The sequence below is a fragment of the Zerene cesonia genome, unplaced genomic scaffold, assembly GCF_012273895.1.
Source record: "Zerene cesonia ecotype Mississippi unplaced genomic scaffold, Zerene_cesonia_1.1 Zces_u006, whole genome shotgun sequence".
Lineage (NCBI taxonomy): Eukaryota > Metazoa > Arthropoda > Insecta > Lepidoptera > Pieridae > Zerene > Zerene cesonia.
The window spans coordinates 1,533,591-1,550,870 of NW_024045136.1; the positions used below are offsets into that span (position 1 = coordinate 1,533,591).

General features: G+C 35.8%; 1 protein-coding gene across 1 annotated transcript in view; it reads right to left on the minus strand.

Moving 5' to 3' along the window:
- LOC119838896 (protein tramtrack, alpha isoform-like) overlaps positions 1 to 13,364 on the minus strand; it is a 58,969-nt gene extending 45,605 nt beyond the window's left edge. The window contains exon 1 of the mRNA XM_038365039.1: positions 12,890 to 13,364. Within this exon, the coding sequence (XP_038220967.1) occupies positions 12,890 to 13,036 (147 nt within the window). The 5' untranslated portion in view covers positions 13,037 to 13,364. The remainder of the gene's footprint in view (positions 1 to 12,889) is intronic.
- Positions 13,365 to 17,280: the final 3,916 nt, after the last annotated feature.

Genomic DNA, 17,280 nt, shown 5'->3' on the forward strand with positions numbered 1-17,280 from the left:
CGAAATGAAAGCCTACATAATCTTAATTAACATTGATTCTAACACAGAAAGCACAGCAACAACACGAATTTGAGCAACAAATCGCATATTATCGAAAGTCAAGGGTTTTTGTCTACAAACGATAGAATATATGTCATATCAATTAATTGTTATAACAGTAACCCTCATAGGAGGCCTGTGTCCCAGCAGTGGGAACATATTGTGTGGGCTGATGATGATGATGATGATGATGAATATAACAGTTACGCGAGCTCGAATCAAAGTTCGCGACAGCGTACGTCCACTAGTCTATTGAAAAGTTACAACGAGGCGGCTTGCGTTTCTCTGAGGATGCGATTTTAATAAATAGTAGACGTAGACGCTCAAATCAAATCCAATTTGATTGTTTTTTTTTTCGACCGCCATCTAGAAAAACGTGTTTTACGCTTCATCTCTGAAAACTAGACGAATCCGATAAATACTGAGAATATTTGAAGACATTCTTCATAGCAATTAGCGAATGGGCGCCACTGAAAATCAGAGCTGAGGCGTTAAGTCTCAGGTTTCCTGAGTGGCAACCCCTTTTCGGCACACGCAGCCACACATAATTGTTAAGTGTAAATTTTTATTTTTTATCTATTTTTTCCTCTTATAATATATTTGTTTTTTATTGTATGCTTCTGTTTTTTCTGTTTGATCTGTTGTGTGTGTGTATGTCTGTGTCAAATAAATGTTTTTCTTTCTTTCTTTCTTTCTTCTTTCAATTGAGATTCTATACAATACTATTTTCCCTCCTCCCTGTGCACCCCGGAAATAAAATTGCGTCCTCTGAGAAACGCACGCTAGGACTTTTGAAATGCAACATTTCAATGGACTTGGACTATAACCATTCTACGAAAGTTATTTAGTAAGAAAAACCCTATCTAGACATTTTTGGGCGAATTTATAATGTTACTAGCTGCGCCCCGCGGTTTCACCCGCGTAAGTCCGTATAAATAGTTGCCTATATGTTATTCCAGTTGTCCAGCTGTCTACGTACCAAATTTCATTGCAATCGGTTCAGTAGTTTTTGCGTGAAAGAGCAACAAACACACACACATGCTTACAAACTTTCGCATTTATAATATTAGTAGGATAGGATTAGTAGGATAGAAAAGTAGGAAGTAGGAAGTAGGATATTGTAATATTATATTGGCGGAACACGTTTTAACCAATCTACTGTAATTCCTACAAGTGAGAGGAAGTAACTGTGTCTGTATTTATCTTCTGTACCGCTGAAACCACTGAACCGATTTGGATGCAATTCGATTCGGAGATAGTGTGAGACCCGAGAAAGCTCATAGGACAAGTCATATCCCAGACATCCAACAGGAGCGGGGAACTATCATCATTAGCCCATATATGTTCCCACTGCTGGGACACAGGCCTCCTATGAAGGTTCAGGCCATAATCTACCACGCTGGCCAAGTGCGGGTTGGCGGATGAACGGGGAACTATGTGGGGGCAAAACCTCTTCTTAAAGATTTTTTTTACCTCGACAACGCTGCCATAGTCGCGGACATAAAGAAAGTGCCCAATTGTTATTTAATCAGCATGATAATCAAGGAATTATTTAACTAAAATTTTGCACCATCTCCATCCGTTACGCGCTGCATAATCTCCACTCATCAACGCACATTGTTTCGCATGATAACAGAACGTGAACAAAAATAAGAAGAAAAAAAAAAAAAGAATAGCGTTTGCCGCGCATTTTATTACTGGCTTATTAAACTACATTAAAATTAAAATATGTAAATGTAATGGCCGTGTGGATGTATTTTTTTTTTTTTTTCAATTTTTTTTTTCTCTCAAAACACGTTCAGAGCAAGCATTGACGTACTTCCAGAGCACCCTGTTATCAGTGTGACGTCATACACGCCATTATATATTCAAATATTCGTGTTAATTGTGCTATTTTATTTTTAGATATCAAATTGTTGTAGGTAAGTAGGTACTTATCGTATTTTTTTTTCGGAATATTCAACGAAAATAAACACACTGGTCGCAACCGGTTATGTTCGCAGCCGTTTAGTCATCATCAGCCCATGTATCCAATTTTTTTTTTTAAATATTTTTTCATGCAAACTGTAACATGTAATGCTTTGGGGGTAAAACATGTAAATTACTTGTTACTATGAAAATAAAACGGTGAAACGGTTTAAAAAGGTGAAGGAAAACATCGTGAGGAAACCGGCATGTCCAAGAATTAAAAGTTCGACGGCATGTGACATCTGCCAACCCGCACTTGGCCAGCGTGGTGGATTATGGCCTGAACCCTCATAGAAGGCCTGTGTCCCAGCAGTGGGAGCATATATGGGCTGATGATGAATATAAATAAATAGACGTACTACGCTCACAGGGACACGGGTCTCCTATGAGTGGTTCACACCATAATCCACAGCGCTGGCAGGGTGCGTAGTGGCAGATGTCACATGCCGTCCAACGTTTTCCGATGCGAGTTTTCTCACGATGTTGCCTTTCACCGTTTCGAGCAGTGGTGATGTTGATCCACGTGCGCAGTTCAATTGAAAGAAAGATAATCTTATATATAAAATTCTCGTGTCACAATTTTAGTCTCTATACTCGTCCGAAACGGCTTGACCGATTCCTCTGAAATTTGGTAAGCATATTGGGTAGGTCTGAGAATCGGCAAACATCTATTTTTCATACCACTAAACGATAAGAGTAAGGCAGAACAGCGTTTGCCGGGTACAGCTAGTACGTTTATATGAATGACATGTAACCACACGGTAAGTTTACAAATAAGTTTAAAGACTCTAGGCACCGCTTTATGGTGGGCGTTCCATGTACCCGGACTAAGCGGTTCGACTCTACATTCTTTATTCGAACCGCAAGGGACTGGAACATGCTTCCCGAGTCTGTGTTCCCTGACGGATATAATCTGGGGATCTTCAAAAGTAGAGTGAACAGATACCTCCCAGGGAAGCGCGCTCCATCTTAGACAACATCTACGCTTACCAGCAGGCGAGATGGTAGTCAAGCGCTTCCCCATCACACAATAAAAAAAAAATATAAAAAAAATAATGTGGGTACAAGTTTTGTATACTGAGAAATGAAAAATTCTCAATGTTAAATTTAACATAGACACATGCGACATGCGGTCTGTCAGCACTGTCAGCATTAAAATATAAACAAAAAAAGGATACTACTCAGTGATATTCAGTGAAGCAGATCCATCGCAGCACCAAGTTTCAATGGGCCCTCTTCAACATTGATCCTACGAATCAATACAAGAACAATACACTGTGTATTGTTTCTTTACAAATTTAAATCTCAACTTATTTCCTGCACGCTCGCCGGGTCTAGAACCCTCGACTCATCAATTTAAAATCCAACGACCGCACCACTGAGCCACCAGTGGCCATTTATGAAGCGCTAATGTGCGATAAGTGCTAATGGTTCCGTACAAATATCTAACCGGCAAGTGCAAAAAAAAATTTGGTCATCCATCCAATTTATGACCGTGCCAACTGTTACTTAACCTTGAATTACAAATTTTTGTATTACTTTCTTATTGCGACAACAAAAATAGATCGTTATTGAAAATTTCAACTGTCTAACTATTAAGGACCGACAGACGGACAGACAGAAGACGAACTCTTTGTAATAGGGTTCCCTTTTTTGGCCTTTGGATACAAAAACCTTATAAACCGTTTTCTACCTACAATATAATTATCGAATTGACACTTGTAAATACGTGAACGATTGCAATATATTAATCGTTAATTTAATTTATTTTCAATCATTTCTATTTAATTTACGACTATTAAAAAGCATTTAAATTATTATAAAATCACATCACAGCGAGTTGGATGGCGCTTTTTCGTTCGTATGTCAGAGCATTCCTTTATTTTTTTATTTATAGTGGGTAAATCTTTCATAGATACCCACCCACGGCACCCGGGGAAGGAGCCGTGGGTTGCGTCGGATTCTTACCGACCAAAACCCCACTGTGTTCCGTCGAGCCGCTTAAGTGAAGGGGCCACGGGAGCTGAGAGTGTTCCCTCCACGCAACTATGTAGCTAGGGGGGTGGCGAGCACGGCAGACGCCACCGCCCCGCACCTGCAGCAGCAGCCGCATTAACCAAATTATATACCAAACTAATGAATGTAGGTTACACACATAATATATTTATGACCGCTACCAAAAAGTAGTTCTAACTAAACCTGATGGGTCACATGTTTCATCAGCCTTATATCCCGTCACAAGAGGAGTTCCGCAGGGATCCATCTTGGGGCCATTGTTATTTATTTTGTATTCGGCAGACATCACATACTGCGTAGAGAAGTGTAAGTATCACCTATATGCCGATGACCTGCAACTATATCTTCCCATTAACCGCTTTTATGTACAGGACTGCATTCAGAGCATAAATGATGACCTTCAGCGAATCTCTGATTGGTCATTGCGGAATTCTCTATGCCTTAACCCTTCTAAATCTAAGTTCTTAATAACTGGTACTAAAAAACAGATTTCTTATGTATTTGAGTACAATCCTTCCATCCAAATTAATACCACTCCACTTGAGCAGGTCGCTGTTGCACGTAATTTAGGAGTAGTTTTTGATGGAGGCCTTAATTTCGAGAAGCATGTCAGTGAAATGGTTAGTAATTGCTTTTTCCGGCTCAAGACGATTTACAAAATTCGAGAATTTCTCAGTGTCGATCTTCGGATTCGGCTCTGCGAGTCAATAATTTTGTCAAAACTTAATTATTGCGTCGCCGTATACGGTCCATGCCTCTTGGAATGATCGCAGCGGCTTATTCAAAGGCTACAGAATGCCTGCACTCGCTTCTGCTTAAACATACCATACCATTGTCGGTACAGAATCTGACTTAATAACTAGTACTGTATCTTAGCTTCCGACTTTTTATTGTTTATTATTTGTGTAGCATTTATTTATTTATTTACATTATTCTCACTGTTATTTGCTATCCGTTATTTATATATATATCCTGGTCTTTTTTTTCTGTTTTTGTGGTAATTTAAATATTCTATCCTTCAATTCTTTCACTTGTCTCTTAAACATATTTATCTATAATGTAGCCTAACATCATTGCTGATTTATTTGTGTTTATTTATTTCTTTCTAATCTATCCATCTTCCTTCTGGGTTCTGGCAGAATTAACAGCTTCATGGGTCAACTGACTCATGGCATATAAAGCTGAGCCTGGACCTTTTCACAGCCATAACACATCACAGCAACCTAACTTAGTTTTTATTTTATTTCTTTTCTTTTTATATGTTTTTATTATTTTTTTTTTTCTTATTTCCTGTTTTATGCTCAGTGTTTTGTCTTTTTTTTGTTAATTGTCGTGTGTGTGTTTGATTGTGAATAAATGTATGTCTATGTCTATGTCTATGTCTATAATCCTACTAATATTATAAACGCGAAAGTTTGTAAGTATGGATGAATGGATGGATGAATGGATAGATGGATATACGGAAAGATGGATGGATGGATGTTTGTTACTCTTTAACGCGAAACCAGCTTATCGTATCTGCATGAAATTCGGTACACAGATAGATTATAGTCTGGATTAGCACATAGGCTACTCTACGTATTTCCCGGGTACCACGCGAGTGATGCCGCGAGTTACAGCTAGTGTGTAACAAAAATCTTTATGGATTAACCATTATATTTTATAACATAGTTACCTACTTACCACCTAATAGGAAAAAGGGGAACCGTGATCCGTATTTTCTTCACGCATATAACCCGCATACGGTCGACCTTCGAATACAGCATGTTTACAAATAATATCTCTATCTGAACTTATACCTGACTTACCATATTAATAAATATAGACTAATCCAGGCTATAATTTATATTAAATATTTAAAATAGAACATTCTAAGCTCATTTAAGTATTCAATTCCACAAATCAATTGAACCGTTTCTGAATAACAAATGGTATATTTAATAATCAATTTTACTATGTTTTTTTTTTCTGAACATTGTTGAAATTTGAAAATGGTGGCGGAATTTGTCAATCCGGCCAGAATTGACTTGCCGTGTAACTTGGTCGTTGACCTCGCCAATAAACCGACAGCTTTATTTGTGACATTCGCTTTTAAAATTATATATTTTTCACTGTATTGGTTAGGAGCGACATCGGATTGGCGGACGACTGAACGCGCTCTTGGCAAAATCGACCTTACGTGTTGCGACGTTAGATTCATATTCGATTAAATTCATTTTATAAACGCGTAGGATTCTTTCGTTATCACACTTAACTCGAACTCAAAACATTTATTTATTGAACTAGACTTTTAATGCCGAAGTTGCCAGACACCCGGTTTTCAATTTTCTGTAGGTTCTCAATTCGATTGTATTTTATTTGTTTGTGCCAGACTCTCGGTTCTCAATTCTCTGTAGGTTCTCAATTCTCGATTTTGTGTTTGTTTTGTTACTCGAGATCTCCGTTAGTTTACAACCGATCAGAAATTGTTCTCATTGGGATACCATTTTAGAAACTCGAGTGGTATATCGCTCCCCCCGGAGTATCGTTGACCATTTATGTAGACTAGACTTAAATATAAGGAGGCGATTTTGAATCGCCATAATGTATTATGTCTAGATTTATTTTAACCACCGCTTCGGAAAACAGTTCTAGAGATAAAAGCCGGCAAGACATCACACTTCACACTATAATAATATTATATATGTGAAAGTTTGTTTGTTTGTATGTTTGACCGTCAGTCACGCCGAAACTACTAAACGGATTTCGATGAAATTTGGTATACAGACAGGGTAAGATCTGATTTGGGTGATAGGATACTTTTAATCCCCATTAAATGCCCCCTTGGGATAAAACAGGAATCGTGATATCCTGGGCGAAACCGGGACGAGCGTCTCGTTCACTATAAGACTAGACAATCACAGACAAAAATGCGTAACTCATCTAATAAATGTAAGAAATAACCGTACGTTCAAATATAATAAATAATCCCGTACCCTTATCGTGTCGGCCATCTTTAATTTCAAACTTAATATCCATATTGAGGGAATTGTGAATTAACAAAAGCTAGTCAGTTCTTTACTAACTACAAAATTACTGTTGATCTTTAAACGGCTCAAACGATTTCCATCAAATTCTATCATATCTAAGAACACTGGCACATAAGTCACCTTTAAGTAATATAATTCAAGTAATACAAAAAAAAACGAAATTAAATTCGCTTCATCCGTTTTGGAACTTTGATGCCACAGACAGACAGACATAAGAAATTTTAAAGAACCCCGACTTTGGGTCGGTGTTTGAGGTCTTATAACAACCCTCTTTTTGCGCCGGAGGTCAAAACAAAATCAAATCCTACTATCCTACTAATATTATAAATGCGAAAGTTTGTGAGGATGTGTGTATGTTTGTTACTCTTTCACGCAAAAACTACTGAATCGATTGCAATGAAATTTGGTACATCTGGAATGAAACATATAGGCAACTTTTTACTCCCGATATTCCTACGGGATACACTTACGCGGATGTAACCGCGGGGCGAAGATTCTAATGTTATAAATAAAAAATAAAACAAAAACGCAAACTAACGGATTATCATTACGGGGGATTGTCATATAAATGTACAATCAAATAATTATGTGAATAATAAAATTAACATCGATTTTTTTTTTAATTTCACTACTATCACTGCGAAACAATGAAACAATCTATTTAGCTACATGTCTTTTCATGACAAAATGAGTGTATCTACACTTATATCAATAATATAATACAAGAAATGCAAGTTTTTAAAGTGAATTGGGCCAATTCGGCCAGTGGGAAAGGTACACATTACGACCCCACAACAGATAGCACGTTGCCGAGTTTCGTTCGGTTGAGTGAGGGAGCCGGAAGCCCATATTACCCAGTCCTTTCCCTAATCTTCCGGTCAATATTTCTTTATCTCTCAAAATTTAAAGTCGGCAGTGTAGATGCGCAAGGTCCGCAAACGACCTCACGCCTCTGCAAATGTTCATGGGCGGCGCGACGGTAGCGCTTACCATCAGGCGACCCACTAGTTCCATTATTGCCGACTATGACATAAAGAAAACAATACACAACTGGAACGATTTGAAAAGTTCTCATGTCATTAGAAAGGTGCCTGTATACTGAGTGACATAGGTTACATTTCGTTTTGTATTCCGGACCCTACCCGGGTTAAATAACCCGGGTAGGGTCGGCACGGGTGTCCAGTCTTTAATACTTTCTTTTAGGTGTTATTTAGGTACCGTATAGTCGTATTACTTGACTCCCGACATTGACGCGTGAATTTACCAGCAGGCTTAGTAGGCTGAAGCCGACGAAAGGCGGTAGATTTTTGGGGGCGGCATATAAGAGATGTCTTAGCTTCTTTTATAGAAATTTAAATATTCGGGCGGGTGTTACATATATTTAAAACGTGAGAAAATCCTTCATGGATATCCTGCTACTTCGGGGGCATGTAGCAGGGTTATGCCAGACTCTTACTAGCCTTACTCGTACCTCACGGCGGGTGTAACATGCTTCTACTTTGTCTAAGCGGGCAACCGAGCCGATGGTTCCGCTGATGGTGAGCGCTGCATATTATTCCCAAAACATATTCTACGTGCCCTGGTAAGAAGTTCACATGTTTTTTTTTTTATTTCTAAGCATACTTGTGCACTGTAATGCATCTCTAGTGCATTTGGTTAGACCCCGGTGAGATTTACCGACACTATTGATACTACTATCCTATTTCCTATCTTACTTATCCTACTAATATTATAAATGCGAAAGTTTGTGAGGATGTGTGTGTGTGTGTGTGTGTGTGTTTGTTGCTCCTCAACGCAAAAACTACTGAACCCATTGCAATGATATTTGGTACGTAGACAGCTGGACAACTGGAATAACATATGGGCAACTTTTTATCCCGATATTCATACGGGATACGGACTTACGCGGGTGAAACCGCGGAGCGCAGCTAGTCCTACTTCCTACTAATATTATAAATGCGAAAGTTTGTAAGGATGTGTGTGTGTGTTTGTTGCTCTTTCACGCAAAAACTACTGAACAGATTGCAATGAAATTTGATACGTAGATAGCTGGACAACTGGAATAACATAAAGGCTACTTTTTATCCCGATATCCTACGGGATACAAAGTAGCCTAAAGTATTTGATTTGATTTGATCTCCGTTAAGCGGACATTGATTTATAATTGACTAGCTGCGCTCCGCGGTTTCACCCGCATAAGTCTTTATCCCGTAGGAATATCGAGATAAAAAGTTGCCCATGTGTTATTCCAGTTGTCCAGCTATCTATGTACCAAATTTCATTACAATCGGTTGAGTAGTTTTTGCGTGAAATAATAACAAACATGCATCCATACTTACAAACTCTCGCGTTTATAATATTAGTGGGACTAGCTGCTGTTCGCCACGGCTTCGTACGTGGTACATCTAATATATAAAATTCTCGTGTCACAGTTTTCGTTGCCATACTCCTCCGAAACGGCTTGACCGATTTTGATGAAATTTTTTGTGTTTATCCGGTATCTATGAGAATCGGCCAACATCTATTTTTCATACCCCTAAATGATAAGAGTAAGGCAGAACAGCGTTTGCCGGGTCAGCTAGTCTTATATATAAAATTCTCGTGTCACAATGTTAGTCTCCATACTCCTCCGGAACGGCTTGACCGATTCCTCTGAAATTTGGTAAGCATATTGGGTAGGTCTGAGAATCGGCAAACATCTATTTTTCATAACACTAAACGATAAGAGTAAGGCAGAACAGCGTTTGCCGGGTGCAGCTAGTAATATATATATCGCTCAGTGAAGTTACAACTTTCCAAATTCATGTAATCATCCTAGCAACGCAGGCATTATTACATTCCCACCTTTTTTCGTGACGTTTTCTGAATATCTTGACAAGTGACAGGTTAAAAAACTAGATATTTTAAACGAGAAAAACATGCCGTTAATTTTGCCAACGGCCCAACACTCGGGCCCAACACACACAAGCTTACAAATAAAACAAAAAATATCAATAAACAAACAAAACAATACAAAACAAAAACTACAAAAGTCAGCAGACATTTAACCACAAATATTTTAATAAACACAATTCTGGTGATTGACTGAAAAATACATACGAAATTATTGAATCACTGAAACCTGTTGCGAAATACTACCATCCTTTGGCCCACTATAAGTTAACTAAAAATAAAAAATAAATATAGTTAAAGAAAAATTCAAAAACATGCTCAAATGATAAAAGAAACTCAAAAAGAAATTAAAAACTTTTTAACGAATTTTAAACGCGATTTATTCATTATATTATTAACCTGATGATTCGAACACTTTACAGCGAGCGTGGTCACGGGTAGATAATATAAATCGCATTTAAAATCCGTTAAAAAGTTTTTAATTTCTAAATGTATAATACTCGCGTAAAATCAAACACGAGAAAATACTATCAACTCAATTGTTTCACTTGTACGCAGAGTAATACCTAAAATCATTATTTAATTCGGGGGATCATAATCAGGATAATCAGATAAACTCCTCAAATTATTGTATTGTCACCAATCCTTGATAAGTGTACAAAGATTGAATCAAATCTGTCTGCCTAAAGTGGGTCAAAATCGAACATAAAGAAGGAGATGAATATACATGTGAAGATTATAAACACATTTTAAAATAGTCAGTATTTATAGAGAATACTGTACAACCCCATGTTGTACCCTACCTACACTTAAGGCCAGGGGCAAAAATTCTTACATTAAATGGAATTGGTTTCATTGTAAAAAAAAATAAGAAACAGAATATCTACATAGTAATAGCGTATAAATGCGTATTAAACGAATAATTTAACATAATGTTTTAATTACAAACAAAAGGAAGTCTGTAATTAATTTATATAATAATTAAATATTTAATTTAGAAAATTGAAACATTAACATAATAAGGAAAAATTTTTTTATACAGTTATTAAAACTGTATTTTAAATATTCATTATGCATTTTTTTTTCAGTTCAAGTATTCAAATAGGATACTTGATTTCTATATTTATAATTGTTTTTCTATACTGGGTACTTCTTAAAGGTGCAGATTTTAAATGAACAAATTTGGAAGTACATTACGTTGCTTAGGTCGAGTTTCAAAAATAGTTGCAGACATTCCAGCTGATCTTACTATCTTATCTAACTAATATTATAAATGCGAAAGTTTGTAAGGATGTGTGTGTGTTTGTTGCTCTTTCACGCAAAAACTACTGAACTACTGAACCAATTGCAATGAAATTTGGTAGGTTTGGTAGACAGCTGCACAACTGGAATAACATATAGGCAACCTTTTATCCCGATATTCCTACGGGATACGGACTTACGCGGGTGAAATCACGGGGAGCAGCTAGTATTTTATATGTCGCATGTATGTAGTCAAAGCTGTGATATTACAATTTCACTAGTGATATAGTAGTTCTTAATAATGTCACAGACATAGGGCAATTGCCTGATGGTAAATAATCATTTGGGTAGCCGATTGGCTGGGGCACTTCCTCTACGAATGCGCTACCCGCTTTTAAGGGGTAAGGGATATGAAAAGGATTGATGACTGGAAAGAAGAAATGGACTGGGAAGGGCGAGGAAAAGGAAACGGGCGTAGTCGATAGAAGATTGCTATTTGGTTTCATTTTTTATAATTAAACAGCCGGGTTTAAGCGACATTGTAATATCAAAGAGACACTATAGTGATACTATAATAAATCTAAGTATTCTATGAACTAAATTAGCCCTAAAAGATGTTGACTTGTTGATTCGTCAGTTCTTCGTTATTTGCAATATGGAGACAGCAATCGGACCAAATAATCATGGTGTAATCTAACAACCATCTAAATATATATATCCAATATGACTATAGTGCCCACTCCTGAATTTACTATGTCACTACGACCAGACCATTGTAAACAAAGTCTACTGACAATCCACTGTTAAATATATAATTACTAGGGACATTGTAATATAACCACTTTCAAAATATACCAGCAACATATAATACAACCTAATCAGTTTGAACTATAACAGGAAGTATATAATGATAAGTATTGAATGGAAGGAAGTGAAAATTGTTCCTCTTCTATGCAAAAACACCATCAAAACCAGTCAAACAAAATATCTTGCATAAAGCGTGATAAAATCAGTTATTTAAAAAGCTTGAAACTAGATTTTTCTAGAATAAACTAAACCAACCATTTGGTATTTGCAATCATTAAAATGTTAAAATATTTTTATCATCTAGATTTATCACATTCACAATAGATTAATGATAAATGCCTATACATAACAAATGTTTAGGTTTTTTTCTATATAATTTACATATTTTGGCAAAATTTGGCATGTCAAACACTTACAAAGCAATTACATTTCCATATTAAATTTGATTAATGATTATAACCTTATGATATTATTGAAATTTTCAATAGGTAATGTGATAAAAAATTTGCTGCATTTTGATAGTCAAGAAAAATATGTTTATTTATAATTTATTGTGTTTAGATGTTTTTGAATTTAAACATGAACCAACATAGATAGATATAATAGGATAGGATATATCAGATTTTTGTAAATCTTTTGAGGACTTGCTACAATCATAATAAAAACAGATAAATGAAAAATATAAAGCAAATAATGGAATTTTTTTGTGTGACACTGTTTGCTACTGTTATTTGCTAATGATTAAAAATATTACAATAGTCGAAGTTATAACGTGATAACAAAATAAAACAGTTGAAAATCAACAACTGTTCAGGGACTTTGACCCTGTTTAGTACAGTTTAAAATTAATTTCTCTAATCAATACATTAGATGTGTCCAAGTACATATTTACTTACAAGCAATTTAAGTATGTGAGTCGAATCACGATGCATCCAAGAATCATACAGGGCATCGGCATCCGTAGGCACAAAACACAACACTTTCACAGTTGGAATGTATAATACAAAATAGTAAAAACAATTTTCACTACACACACACACCATAAAATCACTGTCACATAATTCCTCCTCTTGCTAACCCATATTCCAACAAGATATTTAACACTGTAATGAGTCGAATTACTATCAATTTACGAGAACGCATTCGACGTCTGTACTGTCTGAAAAAACACTTAAATAATTTTTGAAAGCGGCTAGACACACAAACGTAGACCTTTCGAAAAAGTACAATAAACTGTGGTGCGCTAAATAGGAAAATCGATAAGGCCGTTGTATCACCGCCGGATCGAAACTAGAATAATAATTTATCAAAAAATGTAATAAAAACGACATTATTCTTGTGATGGTTCGGAACTGTCAGAATTTTCTATGATACTGCGGCCAATTTCAAATGTCAAATGTAAGTTATGTTAGGCGGTTCCGGTGTAGTGTTTTTCAATTGGCCGGATTATCTTTAACCGGCGAACCAAAAACGACCTTATCGACTCGGCTTACGACTTTCATATTTGGCGCAACTTGCGAAAAAAATGCTAAACGGATACGAATTTGTTTGTTAAACTTACGAATGGCAAAATAATCAGTGAATTGGAAAATTCCAAATAATAAATGGTGCGGGCGCGCGGTAACCGTAGACAGAAACGCGACACACTGTTTTCGAATTTTGCCTCGACGTAATTTTTGGCGTATTTTGAGTTGGAGTACGGGAAAACTCGAAAGCGTTCGGATGCGAGAATGGGATGGAAGTATAATCGATGTGAAGGAAACTAGGTCTTATGACCTTTCCGTCTTCGTACTTTACCGTTTCACTTTCCTATCAAGAAATAAGCCGAAGCCATAGTATTTTGAGTTTTTTCTATACATATAACTGTGATAGGAGAACGGCTGTTTTTCTATGTAATTCTATGTTCGTGTGCGTGACTTCCCGTATGTGTAGTTCGTGTCTAACATTGGTAGTGTGTGCGTTTTTATTACATAAAAATTGTATAGTCACCGACTTGGAATCAATAATCTAAAAATTCATTTAATATTTTGTTCGAGTCATGCCCGCGCTTACTTTTTAATGCCCTTAGAAGTACAGTTATAATTTTCATGTTAAGATTTAGAAAATAGAAACTGGCCATTACTAAATGGAATTCGTTTTGCTTTTTATACGTTTTTGTAATTGTAAAATGCTTTACGCATTCGATTAGGGTTTCTTAGACATAGCGTTTTAATTGCTTAATGGTTGTTCGTAATTGCGTAGAACTATTTTGTAGTGAAGTACCTATTTTTTAATGAGTTTGATTTTTTTTAATGTTTTGAATTCAAAATTTAAATCTCATTTATATTAATGGGTAATAAATACGTCAAAATATTATTTATTGCTTTTTACCGTTGTTAGTCTGTCGATAAATTCATGTTGGAATGTTATTTGAATACACATTAGACGCCACTTGCGAAACTTTGTCAATTAGTAACTTGCGAAAATGAAGGTGGATATAATAAATGTTGTTCATAAAAAACATATTAGGTAGACAAAATTTCCGACTAAAGTCATTACAAGTCGTCATGTTCAATTAATTTGATGTAATATTTTATTATAAAAAGTTGTTTCGTGGGCTGATGTTTTGGCCACAAATAGAATATTAGAAATAAAAAAAAAATAACATAAAAGTCAATGTCACTTTTGAATTTAGAATGATAGACACTTATAAATATAGTGAGTCCAATGTATTAAACATTGGACATACTGTACAAGGTACTTGTAGGCGAGATATAATTATTATTAATATTTGAAACTATGCATTCGCCCCGGTTTCTCCTGCCGTAACTTTAAATATTATGATGTTGATTTCGGCTCGTGAAGGGTCAAATTTTCAAAATTGTTCAAGCAGTATTTGAGAATATCTACTACAAACGTACACAGAGACAAAACAAAAACACAAATCTTAATAAAAACATAAATATTTTTATTATGGTAAACGAGCACGCTTCGGCACGAAATGGGCCAGCTCGCACCGGGGAAGTACCACACCCCCCCAGAAAACCAGCGTGAAATAGTAGCGTGCCACTGTGTTTCGTACGATGAGTCCAAACGGGAGCCCACTTCCCTTTCCTCACCCATCACCATCCCTGTCCATTCCTTCTTTCCAGTCGTCAATCCGTTTTTCTTAACCCTTAAAATTGGGCAGCACATTCGCTATGTTCATGGGCGGTGGTGATCGCTTACGACTAGGTGAACCGCCAGCTCCGTTGCCCGATATGCCATAAAAGAAATTTATGTACATCATGTTCTCTTCGCATATTATACATATTTAAAAAATTCTATTTATATAAATAAAAGCTATTTTCATCTATTTTATTAGGTGCTACGAACTCTAGGAGACATGATATCAGACAAATAAACTAAAGACAAATAAAAACACATCATAAATTAAAAATTGAAGTTGTAAATAGAATATCTAACATGTTTCTGAGCTATTCAATTAGTATAATATATTATCGTATATTTAAAATAGGAACAAGCTTAGATATAATAGTAGTATAAAATATCCATATATAAAGTCTTATCTATATCTACCAGCCGTTTAGAGATTATGTAAAACATATAAACTGTCAATTTTTTAACCGATGTCAAAAAAGAAAGAGGTTGACAATTCGTATTTTTTGTGTATGTTATCTGTAACTTGTTAATAGATACACCGATTTTTATGATTCTTTTTTCATTCGAAAGCTGGTGCATCCCATGTGATCCCACTTTATATTTGGTCTAATTCTGATAATTCGAATGCGATTTAGTTTGTCGTTAAACATACTTTTACAAAAAAATAATTATTTTGATATACGTTTCAGTTCATTTCTGTGTTACTTTGTAAAATGTATTGAATTCAGTACAAAATTTCTAAGTCTGTTTATCTATCTGAAAGATTTGGTCTCCTGTCAGTGTATAAGTAGTAATATCCTACAAATATTATAAATGCGAAAGTTTGTAAGGATGTGTGTGTGTGTGTCTTTATTGCTCTTTCACGCAAAAGCTACTGAACCGATTGCAATGAAATTTGGTACGTAGACAGCGGGGCAACTGGAATAACATATAGGCTTTTAAAGGCACTTTAAAGGCGTTAACTTTATAGGCGTTAGAAAAAATCTAACTATACAAAAATCTAACTATACAGTATATACATACTAGCTGCGCCCCGCGTAACAAACGTTCAGTAACAAACATACACATAGACATCCATCCATCCTCACAAACACTCACACCTTCGCATTTATAACATTATTTTATCGCTGCATGTAGGTATATAGAAAATGACATAGACAATGTATGTGTCTTATTTAGTTTTAATTAGAATCTAAAGCAATGTTGATTCGAATTTTTGACTGTTTGTTTATGACTTGGCCGTAAACTAACGACGAAAGCCAACCGCCATGACAAAATTATGTGCCGTTTTTCACTTTAATAATTAAATTGCCCTTTTTAATTGTAAACTGAATTCTCCTTTAATATTGGTTCGTATTTTCATCAAACAGTTAATCATTAAAAAAGTTATGTACACGTGGATGAAATCTCAAGGAAAGCTATTAATAAATTTAAGCCGAAATAAAATGCTAAGCAAACGACCTAGCCTTACCGGTATGCTAAGTAAATTATTAAGTTATCGTTGCATAAATTTAAAAATTCATTTACTTATTGTTTATAATTTGGAAATGATTCTAAATATAAACAACCATTTTAAGAATTGCTCCGTTTATCGTACATTTTTGATTTGGTGAAATTCGTCGTGAATGTTAGCCTGGGCTAGTGCATCTTAGCACGGACGCAAGAGTGACCTGAAGGTTCATCCTGGTAGCATTACGCTCAAAGGTGTCCTCCTTCAAAGGACGAACATCGGCTTGAGCTGCTGTACGAATGGAGGACCAGAAGCGCCGTATCCTGTCGGGCACAGCACATTTATGTTTCTCGTTGTTTTTGATGTGAAATGAAATGAAATGAAATTCTCTATTGCTTATAAAAAAGAAAGAAAAACTGAACAAAATCAAAAAAATCAAAAGGCGGCCTTATCGCTAGGTAGCGATCTCTACCAGGCAACCCTTAAAGTAAAAGGAAAAAAAAAAGAATATATAAAATAGAAGGTGAGCAAAAATAAGGCAAATTAGAAAATGATATGTCTATCAACAACTAACATTTCGCGCAAGGTTTCACTCGCTTGAAGATCTTCCTCTCGTTATCAATTTAAAATGTGGATTAATGATAAAATATGACTTTTCTCCAATAATATATCAATGTATAAACGATATAAACGGTC